We start from the raw sequence: 12,632 nt of genomic DNA on the forward strand, positions 1-12,632 counted from the left end.
TAAAAACTAATATTTCATTCGTCCGCCATTAGAAGTCCCGATTTAAAACTTTTGTTCATCCGCCATTAAAAATTCCGATTTACCATTTTTGTCCATGCACCATTAAGAGTCTTGGTTCAGTTTTACTATAAATAGCAGGTAGCAAACTTTCAATTAACTCATTCCATTCATATTCTATTATAAAATTAATACTCCACCCGTCCACCATTTAAAGAGCCCTTTTGACTCGGTATGGGTTTTAAGAAATTGTTTGACTTTGTGAAGAAAAATAAAGAGAGAAAGTGAGTGGAATGTATGACCCATTTAAAGTATCAGTTTTATATTAGATTATGAGTGTAAAAATGTTGGTGGAATGTGGGTTTCACATACTGAAGAGGAATAAAGTAAATGATTCTATAAATCGTGGACAAACCAAAATGGCAAAATGATTCGTTAAATGGTGGATGGAGGGAGTACTGATATACTACCCCCGTCCACAAAAAATAGATTAGTTTTACCATTTTAGGGTGTCCATCAAAATTAGACCAATTCTAAATATGAAAAGTTTTAAACAAGTACTAACCCTACACATTATTTATATGTGGACACCACAATGCGCTAACACTGTTTCCACCACTTTTCCCTATCTCTTACTTTACCAATTGCTCATTAAAATACGTGTTATTTATAACTTTGTCTATTTTTTTTGGACTAGTATACTTTCTTTGTTCTATAAAAATATGGGCAATTGATATGACATATGAATTAAGACAAAACTAGTAAAGAGAGATAAGGAGAAGGGTAGTTAAAATAGTAATAGTGGATAGTGAGACCCACATTGTTATTAGTGTTTAATAGTTGTATAAGTTGATGTATAGGGATAATAAATAGGGATAATTTTTCAAATATGGAATGCACATATTTTTATGAGACGAACGAAAATGGAAAGTGTATATATTTTATGAGACAAAGGGAGTATAATAATGGGTTTCATTCTACTATCTTTTCTCACTCACTTTCATTTACATTTCTTAAAACTCGTATCGAACTTAAATGGAACTTCTCATTATAGAGGAGGGAGTATATAAAAATAGAACTTATAGTACTAATTTTTTGAACTCTATTTTTTTTACCTTTTAAAAATCTATACCTTGTCAAATATAGATAATATTTGGTGGATAAAGAGAGTATATGATTATATCTAGGGGCGAATCTACATGTAATTAAAGAGGGGCAATTGCCCCACCTTATGTTTTCCATCCCATATATTTATATACCTATTTTAAATTAATTTCCTTTAATCTTCTACTAAATGTTTCTACGAATTCCTAGCTATACGCCCATGATTATATCCTAGTGATATTATTTGGTGGATAGAGAGAGTATATGATTATATCCTAGTGATATTTTCAAGGACAGCGTCGGGGAAAACAGAATAGTTCAAAAACTATTTGTGAAGTTACCATATATCAGATATAATATTTAATCATACTATAAGTTGTTAGCATCTATAGTCATTATTTTCACACTGAGCGTTACTAAAACAGAAAATGAAAGGGTAATTGCCAAAGAAAATAGTACTACTATAGTATATGAAAACATCATTGTGAGGCACAAAATTAGTAAACAGAGGCACATAATTAAATCACACATAATGTTAAACATTATTGTACTAGACGTTTTAGAGTGTAGTCAAACAGCTATCTAACAAAGGGCAGTAACAAAAATGCCAGAGCTCATTCGTTCGCTTCACAGTGCTGCTTTCTCAACTTCGCGTAATGTGCAAGGCTGAACAATATAGCATTTGTCGTTGACACTCATCCGGAGCCTGGCAAATTTAAGAGAAAAACTCGATTATGGAAGATAGTTGGAATGCGAAAGCCAAACTTTGCTCGAGGTGGAGGCAGAAAACTCTTGATTCAAAGGTTTCAAACTATGTTAAACCAGCAAACAAATAATCATACTCAAGGAAAGCAGAACGACATGTCAATGGATTTATACAACCTTAAACGGGACCTAATACTTGGAAGTTAGGCTAAAAAGACAAGTTACTTGAAAGAATTACACTACATGAAAGTAGAGAGAGAGGCCTCCAAAACTAATAGATCAAAGCAAAAACAGTTCCATATAAATTCATGTTGTAGTTAATCGGTTTAGATGTTAATAATTTTAATAGAAAGCAAAATAAAAACACTAAAGCAGGAATAGGAGTTACAGAAAAGGATGTAAAAGCAAAGCTTTACAGAGAAGGGTGTAAATGTAATGTGATTGATAATGTAATTCAACAGAAAATCTTCTGACTGGGAATTTGACAAATCATATAAAGTCATGCTACACTAAAACCTAAAATGGAGTAGGCCTCCAATGGTACTCCAAAACCCATCCCAATTTTGGTTTTTGAGTAAAATATGCCGATGTTTAGGTTTACACTTTACACTAAAACAAACCCGAAACACTTATTCAAATTTTGTGAGTAAAAATAGGTAGTGGTCAGAGAATATTCATTTAAGTTTGAGTTTAGTGTAAATGGTTGGAGTAGAATCACTATTTGATGTCACACTAAAATGAGTTCGAGTTTAGTGCCAATGGTTGGAGATGCTCTAACGTCAAATCTCGTTTAGCAGCGAGACAAATTACAAGGAAAAATAAACAACAAATATTCAGACTAGGCTTATGACTAGATTAATAAGAAGTACTAGTGAAGTATTCAGTATTGCTTGGGACAGCACAGTAAGCACTAGGCAAGAAACATATTCATTTAAGTGCAATTATCATTATACTACTATAATTCTTAGTTTGATATCAGTCCAGTCTGTTGCTATTCCTAAAAAAAATATGAAATCAAAGCCAAACCGAAGTGTTATAAGTAATGCAATCACCTCATTTTGGCACAATTTGAACTAACTAGCACCAAGAAATTAGAGCTCAAACTAAATAAAGAGTCTGATATTGTTACCATTAAGCAGCAGCACCAACTTCATTAGCAACTTCCTCATCTTCAGCAGCACCATCAACGGTGGCAGCATTTCCATCAACACCATCGCCATCCTCAGCTGGAGGCTGCACCTGCTCATCCTCCGGTAACGGCTCCTCCACATAATCGTCATCAAAAGCATCCTGCGGCACATCATAAATCCGCACCTGCGGCTTCGATGGATCCTTCACAAGCACATATTTGCCCTCCTTCAGCTTCATACACAAGTCCACAATACTCTTAACAATCCCCCACATGTTCGAAGTATTCAGATTAATTTGCGTCGCAAAATCCTTCGGCTTGTATCCCACAACTGCCAATATCACATGGTTGAAATGATCCCTCGGATGAACCCTAGAAACATACCCCAGCTTCATCATATCGGCGCCAGCCAGCAGAGCCTGAGTCGTCCATTTCGCCAACTTATTCGCATTGTTCTTCAACTCAGTCGCCAACACAGCGCCCCTCTGCGTCTCCAGCTTCTGCCTCCAGTCAACACCCGAGTACTTAGGATCAAACTCGTTTAACGCGTTCAATGTCAAGAACGACCTCTGATTGTTTATATCAACCACGCTCTGCACCTCACATCTAGACACGAGGTACATTTCGTTGTCCATCTTCCACCTCCTATACCTATAAGCGACCGGAGCTACTTCCTCGCCTTCGTTAGCGAAGGGGTTGGGCTCGTCGAAAGTCACCTTTTTCCCATCCCTAAGCAAAACCTGCTGTGAGAAGTTCTGGTTGATGTAAGCGGCTTCCACGCTCAATGAGTGCATAGAATTGATGTCATCCTTGAGATCAGGCAGTGGCTCCTGCGACGTCTCGTGCACAGCGAGCAAATCGAGCTGCGATCGGTCTCTTTTATCGAGGAATAGCTTGTTTCCGACGCGCTGGACGACGATATCCCATGAGTAAACCGATCTAGGAGCGCACATTAGTGTCGACAGAATTGAATCGGTAGCGAAAACCGTCGCTTTATCCTCATTTGCCAAACGCCTAATTACTGGATCATCGGTGGTTGTGACCTTGAAGAAGGTCCGGCTCTTGAAACGCTCCAATGGACGGGAATTTTTCGGGGTAATCCGATCGTAAGACCTATCGTAGAACTCTAATCCGCCGCAGATCAATAAATCTTCAGGCTCCGGCACGGAATAGGAGAGCTTGGAGAAGGAGGAGAAAGGGATTTGATCGAGCATGTTCCATTCAGGCTGGATATCGACGGAGGATTTGAACACCGACGACTCGCGGCGCTGCGGCATCTGGGAGCGATTAGCGTTGTAGAGACGATCGCGGCGCGCGCGCTCCTTCTCGGCCTCTCGCTTCTTCGCCTCCTGCTCCTCGTCGCGGCGCTGCGGGAGCTGCGAGCGGGCGTGGTGAGGGTTGAATCGCCACCTAGGATTGAATTTGGGGCGGTTAGGGTTGTGGTGGTGCGATTTGGCGGATGTGTCGACGAGGCGGAAGGAGGAATCCTCGTCGGCGGCGAGGGTGGCGAAGGAGTCGTCGCCGGAGAAATCGAAGGCGGAATCGGCGTTGTGGTAGCCTTGCTTGGATCCGGGGCGGCCGGAATTGTTCATGTTCCGGGTCCAATCGGCGATTCGTCCTAATTTTTCGGAGCGGGAGAAGGGGGCGAAGGGGACATTATTGGGGACGGAATTACCGTCGGCGGCGGAATCCGGCGGACCCCAGCCGTCGGGATTGAAAGGCACGGCACCGAGTTCGAATCCTACCATTGCTGCTACTTGGTGATGAGTGTGAATCTGAGCTAGAATTAGGGTTTTCAGTGAATTGGAACCGTAGTCGTTTGGGCTTTTTAAGAAGACAATTTGAAGGAAAAGATGATTTAACGTGCCGATGCATATATTTGGGGCTAAGAGGTGTCCACTATAAGGTGGACACGCCCAATAGCACCGCCCCAGTTTTTTGTCCATAGCCCTAAAATTTTGTATCCGCCACTATAGTGGACACCTCCAATAGCCCCAAATTTTATAATCAACTTTCATTTTATAATATTTCAAGTAATTAAGAACAAATTTATCGGACTCTTAGTGGATTAGAAGAAGCCGACTATACGAATTAAAAATAAAAATAAAAATAAAATACAAATTAAAATTAAAATTAGAATTACACACTAAATTAAAATCACACACTACATTGAATCTAGTACAAATCACTACCAAGTTTACACAACGCTACTACCTCCCCTACGTGCCCACACTTCTTCAATCAAATCGGCCTGCAGTGTGTTATGTGATGTGGTCCTGCGCATATCAGCGAAGCGTTGGATCAAATATTCATTGCTCTGTGGTACGCCCATCTGGATCGGCGCGGAGGCGACACCGTGACTTGTACTTGCACCCTCTTCCGGCGCCCATCGCTCTGCCGCAAATCCTTCATCTTCTATTATCATATTATGCAATATGATACAGGCTAACATAATATTCGCGACATCATCTTCGTGCCAAACTCGTGCCGGACACCGTATAATAGCCCACCGCGATTGGAGGACACCAAAAGCCCGCTCAACGTCCTTCCTAGCACTCTCTTGTTTGCGCGCAAAATATTGTTTCTTCGGTCCTACCGGTTGGCGGACAGTCTTCAAGAATACGGGCCACCGCGGATATATTCCATCTGCGAAATAGTAGCCCCTACTATACTGCGTACCGTTGGCTACGAAGCTGATTTCTGGCCCCTCCCCCCGGCACTCCTCGTTGAAGAGAGGCGACGACTGAAGAACATTGATGTCGTTGTTCGAACCTGCCACGCCGAAATACGCATGCCAGATCTTCAGACGGTAGTCTGCCACGGCTTCCAGTATCATCGTTGGATGTTTGCTTTTGAATCCAGTAGTGAACTGGCCTTTCCATGCCACGGGGCAGTTCCTCCACTCCCAATGCATGCAATCGATGCTTCCTAACATTCCCGGGAAGCCGTGCACCGACCCGTGCATATCAAGTAGGCGCTGACACTCATCCGGGTTGGGCTTCCGTAGAAACTACCCACCGAAAATTTCCCGGATCCCCTTACAGAACTGCCTAAGCACCGTGAGGCTAGTCGTCTCACCCATCTGTAGGTATTCATCGAACATGTCCGCTGGTCCAGCGTAGGCAAGCTGTCGGATTGCAGCGGTGCACTTCTGTTGTGTGGACAGCCCGATCCGGCCTGACGCATCACGCCGGAGGGTGAAGCACCGGTAACGCTCCGCCAAATTCGTCGCTATATAGTTGAACAGCCGCTGCGACATCCTGAATCTCCGGCGGAATATCTCGGGTGGATAACGGGGGTTATCCACGAAGTAATCATCCATTAAACGTTGGTGAGCACCGACGTGGTCTCGTGGGATTGTCCGCCGATGAGTAATGGTGCGAGGATCGGAGCCTCCGCATCCTCCGCCTCCTCCGCCAAACGGGCCGCTACCTCCTGGGCGGCCTGGTGTTGCACCTGTTGAATCAGAGCATTCCAGTTGTCTCTCCACAAATTATTCATTTCCGACCCCAAATTGTAGTGAGAGAAATTTGTATAGATGTTGTGTTTGAATGGTGTGAAAATAATGAATGGAGTGGGGTGTATTTATAGGTGAATTGAAATGTAAAAAAAAAAATTCGCATGCAATAGCCGCGGCTTCATCTTCGTGCCACTATAGGCGCGGCTATAGCCCTAGCCACTTCTTCCGAGCCGGAGTCGGATAGGGCTACCGACCTTGATCGTTTGGAGGAGCCGCTAGAGGAGGATGTTATGCCTCCCTTATACTTCGGGTGCGTCCGCGTCTCCTGCCAAACGTTAAGATATTTGAACGACTTACCGTTCATGGATTGGTAGGTGCTCAGCGCGGCGGTGATGATGTCGACCTTACTTCGGCCGCTCCCGGCATTCCGGGACTCCTGGATGAAATAGCCGTTGAACTTGCCGGCTAGAGACGCGCCACCAAAAGTGATCGCCGGATTGGTTCGTTCCAACCACCGCATCTTCGGAGATTTCCAAGTACGCCTTGAACAATCTTTCCATCTCCGCCGGTGAGTACGGTGTGCGGACACCGGCGCGAGATGGAGGAGTCGGCATTTGAGAAGGGGCGCGAGGCCTAGGCTCCGGTGTCCACCCGTAGCGCCCATCGGAGGCACCTTGATCGTCGATTGGGTGAGAGGAGGGGCCGAATATTCCGTTTCCGGACTAGGAAACGGTTGTGAACCGAACCATTCGGGGTTCCAACCGTGGGACCCCGAAGGGTTATCGTCTTGGCCGGACATAGTGATGTTGTAGGGTATGAGAGAATGAGATGAAAATGGATATGAGAGAATGAAGATGAGAATGGATATTGGAGAATGATGATGAGAGTTGTGTAGTTTGATGTGAATTTTTGGGGTGAAATTTGGGGTATTTATAGATGAAAATGTGTATTTTTGGGGTAAAAAAATGAAAAAAATTAAAAAGGTGTAAAAAACGGTTATAAACGGATATATTTTTTTGGGGAAGTGAAATTTTTTTTTATCGGTTTTTTTAATAAAAAACCGATTTTAAAAAAAAATAAAAATAAAAAATGTTTAAACACAACGGCTATGCCGTTGACGAATGGGAGCGCGCCACGTGTGCGTCCGCTGGCACGGACGTGCTCGATACATCGAGCAGCGCCGTGCCAGCGGCGCGAGCGCAGAGGCGGCGGATGGCGTCCGTGCCAGCGGCGCGGACGGCGGTGGCGACGGACGCCACCGCTGCGCATGCTCTTAGCAATGGGGCCCGTCCCGGCGGACGTCCGCCATTGTCCAAGGTCGCGACGGATACGGATGTCCGCTGCGGACACCGTAGTTCCGCGTCGTTTCGTGGACGTCCGTAGCGACGTCCGTACGGACCTCCGCCATTGCAGAGACACGACGCACGTCCCGATTTTATATTTTTTATTTGTTTAAAAGTCTATATATACGGCTCGTTGAACTTCATTTCATTCGCACCACTTGTTTTAACAAGTTTCTCTCTCTAAATTTCTTTTATATATCCGTAATGGCTGGTAGTGGATGTGGTGGGCATTATGAACACATGATGAGGCTGATTCATGCACGTGTGCGGAAGGCCGCGGATAGGGAAGAACAAGCAGCCTTGGAGCCGGCGGTACCTCGATGATAAGTCGCATTCTAGGCTTTGGTTACTGGTCAGTATAACGTGCTTAATTGGATTATATCTGCAAAATAGTTGCTAAAGTGTGCAGGAAAAGAGTACCAGTCAGTACGAAAGGGTCCGGATAACTCAGGTGAAAAGAGCGCCAGAAAGGTGCAATACTGACCAGGATGCATGCCAAAAAGGCTCGAGATAGAGAAGAAGGATTGTTGGGAAGGATCAATCACAAACAAGGGAAAAAGAGTCATTTCACGAAGAGAATCTACCCTAAAAAGCAAGGGTAGACCTCCCTATAAAAGGAAGCTACTTGGAGAGAGAAGGGGGATCGACATTCACACTTAGTTAGAGTTCTCTCACTGTAGATAAATCCTTTCAGCATCGTCCAAAATCTTCTCTTCCCTCACCACAGCCATGGTCACCTGAAGTTCCATAAGTCCACCGGAGAATCGCCTTCCATCGTTCCAGCCAGTTCATTTCGTAGTCGTAGCAGTTTCATCACCCGAAGTGGCAAAACAATCTTTATTCGCTTTCCTAGTTAATCTTTACTTGTTTTCGTTCGTTGGATCTGTTGCATATTCAGTACTTGTTATCTTTTGAAGTGCTTTGTTGGGATCCAAACGTTTTATGCAATGAAGTTGTTTTTATGCATCTCTTTCGTTTGAATTTGTTTCATTCTGCCTACGTAGCTTATATCTAGTTTTCATGGTAATTTCTAAGTATTGAAAGCATAATTTCATTTGGAGTTGCTCGATATGAGATTGTTAGTTAAGTTTGTTGTTTAGATTTAGTTTCCGAAGGGATTAAGTGCGAAATCCGAGTTTACGCGAATTCTGTCACCTTGCATGTCGCCCAGTAAGTGTAATTCTTGATTTCACTCGATTAATATTCGAATTTTAGAGTGTTAATTTGTGGATCTGAATGGTGAAGTTGTTAGTCTGTAAGTGTCATCCATGGAATCTGAGTTTGTTTGATTTTGTGCATACTTGTTGAAGAAGACAACATCCACGTCCAAGTTTGGGACCACTTTTGCTCTTTAGTTACTTTTTGCTTTTGTCCTTTACTTTTCTTGCTGGTACCCTACAGACCTGACAGTGCAGCCACCAAACCACCACCTATTCTCTGATATTCCGTTTAGCCTTTTATTGTAACTAACTACTTTCCACATATCCCTGAAACACCGTGTCCCACACTCTCACGTACACAGCTACATGTCAATCACTTTCACACCACCCAGTCAGTAGAGTACCACCTTTAATCCCTGTCTAGGTATAATCTCAACCCAAGAGTGGTAGCTAACCAAACCCCTCCATATTATCACCACAATTACCCAAGCGCGTCCATTTCTGTGGGATTCGACCCTTACCTCCACTATACTAACCAGTAGAAGTGGGTTGAGGAATATTATTGATACCAGGTTCAGGTTGGCTAGGATTTCTATCCTGATCAAGTGGATACACTCTTGCTTAACACGACATCGAGAACTTGAGCATGTCACTCGACCCATCCATCGTCGATCTATAGTACCCCAGGACCACCTCGCTGCACACCGTCGGTTGTACGAGGATTACTTCACTCCGGAGCCACGATATGGGGAGAACATGCTCCGGCGAAGTTTTTGGATACATCGTCCGCTCTTTCTGCGTATCGTGGGCGCTTTAGAGCGTCGATACTGGTATTTCAGGGTGCGGGAGGATGCGGATGGTAAACCCGGCCATACGCCGATTCAGAAGTGCACTGCCGCAATCAGGCAGTTGGCATACGGAGGCGCGACCGACATGTTCGACGAGTACCTCCACATCGGCGAGACGACTGCCCGCGAGTGTCTGAAGTATTTTTGTCAGGGCGTTAAGGAGATATTCAGGGATAGGTATCTTCGAAAGCCTACCCCCAAAGATTGTCAGGCTCTGCTGGATATGCATGGGAATCAGCACGGGTTTCCGGGAATATTAGGCAGCATAGATTGTATGCATTGGGAATGGAAGAACTGCCCCGCTGCCTGGAAAGGGATGTACACTACTGGTTTCAAGGCCAAGAATCCCACGATAATCCTTGAAGCGGTAGCTGACTACCGGCTATGGATTTGACATGCCTATTTTGGAGTAGCCGGGTCTAACAACGACATCAACGCCCTACAGTCGTCGCCCCTTTTCAACGACCAGTGCATGGGCATTGGTCCGGCCGTCAATTTCGTCGCCAACAGCAACCAGCACAGTATGGGCTATTATTTGGCGGATGGGATATGCCTGATGTGGCCCGTCTTTGTGAAGACAATCAGATGCCCAACGGATGAAAAGAAGATATACTTTGCGCAACGTCAAGAGGAAGCGCGCAAGGATGTGGAACGGGCATTTGGTGTGGTCCAGTCTCGATGGGTGGCAGTGAAGGGTCCATCACGGCTGTGGTATGTTGATAGCATCGCCGACATCATGTACGCATGTATTATCATGCACAACATGATTGTCGAAGATGAAGGTCCAGCGCTGTCTGATTGGGCCAATGATGCTGCTGATGCTGCTGGTCCAAGCCACGGCGTGGCCACTGGCAATGTCGTCATGAGGATACCCCATGACGATGTCGATCGAGTCCGTGCATTCGCCGACATGCGCAAAAAACAAGCCCATGTTTGACTCCAGAACGATATAATTGAAGAAGTATGACAGCAGAGGGGTCGTCGTTGATGGAGTTTTTAATTGTTGAAATGTATTTTTTTTATTTTGGTGTAATGTACTTTTCTTTTCTTTAATTAATGAAATTTTTATTCCGTATTCGTTTCGAATTTTTAATTCCGTAAATTGTTTAAATCCGTAAATTGTTTAATTTGTGAATTTGTGAATTTTTATTAATATGGGAAGTCCGTCAGGATGTCCTTGGGGATGTCCGCCACTGTGTAGTGGGAAGTCCGTATGACGTGGCATCCGCAGTGGGAAGTCCATATGACGTGGCAGGAGGTGTTTTTGGGATGTCCGCCAGGACATCCGCACCACTGCGGATGCCCTAAGAATCTAAGAGCATTAGCAGTGGTGCGGATGTTCCGGCGGACATCCCAAAAACACCTCCTGCCAGGTCATACGAACATCCCACTGCGGATGCCAGGTCATACAGACATCCCACTGCACAGTGGCGGACATCCCCGAGGACAACGCAATTTAAAAAAAGAAATTAATGCAATAATCGGGATGTCCGCGCGGACGTCCGTGGGAGTCAACGCAATGGCGGACGTCCGCACGGACGTCGCGACGGATATCCGCGGAAAGCCACGGAACTCCAGTGTCCGCAGCGGATGTCCGTATCCGTGCCTCCCTTGCACAATGGCAGACGTCCCGCGCGGACTTCCGGCACGGCGGTCGGAATTCCACAGGGATGGGCGCCATTGCTAATGCTCTAAATGTTTCTAGAGAGCAGAGTCCTCTTGGGTTCAGATTTTTTAGATTAATTGAGAATTGAGATGCATTTTCAGCTACTCATCCACAACATTTTCGAAATGTCAACTGCAAGTAGATTATGTCAACTCGGGGGTAATTATCGTCAATACCTGCACATCAAATATCAACAACTTATAGTTGACATTATATGTGCATAGTTGACATGGATTGTACATGTAGTTGACATTATATGTGTGCAGTTAACATAAATTGTATATGTAGTTGACATGGATTGTATACATAGTTGACATTATATGTGTAGTTAACATGAATTGTATATTTAATTGACATTATATGTGTAGTTGACATGAATTGTATATTTAGTTGATAAAAAAAATAAAAAAACTTTTAAATCTTTTTTTAAAAAAATTTAAAAAAATTAAGAAAAATTAAAATTTTAAAAATATTTATTGAATAAAATGTACCATGAAAATTATGCCCTTTCATAATTAATTAATCTAAACATATTTTCTTTGTTGCAAATTCTGGACCACTCATTTAATAAAAATGAGTGGCTGATAATGCTTCTCAATTCTCAATTAGGTTAAAAAATCTCAATTGATCACAACCCCCAAGAGAGCATATAATATTTAATCGTATTATCTTTCAAATATTAAAGAATATATTTTACATTTCTATCATAGTATTCTAAAATTATACTCCCATTTTTATATATTATTGTTTTATAATAAAACATAATGTTAATGAGTCGGTGAATTATAGGGTCTATTATAAATAAAGAAAAGTAAATAAGTTATTTAATTGAGACATCTTAAAATTGCTAAACGGATTATTTAATCGTGAATGAGGGAGTATCAACGATAGTACTTTTTTTTTATTTTTTATGGGACAAATTAAAAAGAATAATGAACCACAAAAATGGTCTCTGGACTATGGGTTTATCGGCCTATATTCCTGGACTTTAAAAATATCTCTAGGCATCCCTGGACTAATGGTTTATCTCAAATTTGGTCCTTTTGCCCCTTTTTGTTACGAAAATACCCCTTTTGAGCATTTGAGCAATTTGGTCATTTTACACTTTTAACATTTTAAATCTGATATTATTTCAGTGATGTACTAAATCTGATATTATTTCAAAATTATCATTTTTCTTCCCTTTTGTCATCCGTCACTTTGTTTCTTTATTTCAATAT

The 12,632-nt window shown here is 43.0% G+C and overlaps 1 protein-coding gene across 2 annotated transcripts; it reads right to left on the reverse strand.

Annotated features, from left to right (window-relative positions):
• Positions 1 to 1,598: 1,598 nt before the first annotated feature.
• Positions 1,599 to 4,769, reverse strand: LOC121785493 (eukaryotic translation initiation factor 3 subunit D-like). 2 transcript variants are annotated; one of them, XM_042183942.1, is made up of 2 exons: positions 2,928 to 4,769; positions 1,599 to 1,807 (listed from the first exon to the last, which is right to left on the reverse strand). In XM_042183942.1, the coding sequence occupies exon 1, from the start codon at positions 4,681 to 4,683 to the stop codon at positions 2,938 to 2,940; it is 1,746 nt and encodes a 581-aa protein (XP_042039876.1). In that variant the 5' UTR covers positions 4,684 to 4,769; the 3' UTR covers positions 1,599 to 1,807; positions 2,928 to 2,937. The 2 variants fall into 2 exon arrangements, with proteins under 2 accessions (XP_042039876.1, XP_042039875.1); XM_042183941.1 differs by having other exon boundaries at positions 2,936 to 4,768.
• Positions 4,770 to 12,632: the final 7,863 nt, after the last annotated feature.

Source organism: Salvia splendens, chromosome 21, assembly GCF_004379255.2.
Source record: "Salvia splendens isolate huo1 chromosome 21, SspV2, whole genome shotgun sequence".
NCBI lineage: Eukaryota > Viridiplantae > Streptophyta > Magnoliopsida > Lamiales > Lamiaceae > Salvia > Salvia splendens.

Coding starts and splice junctions, on each gene's coding strand:
- LOC121785493 (XM_042183942.1), bottom strand. CDS start 4,683: ATGGTAGGATTCGAACTCGGTGCCGTGCCTTTCAATCCCGACGGCTGG.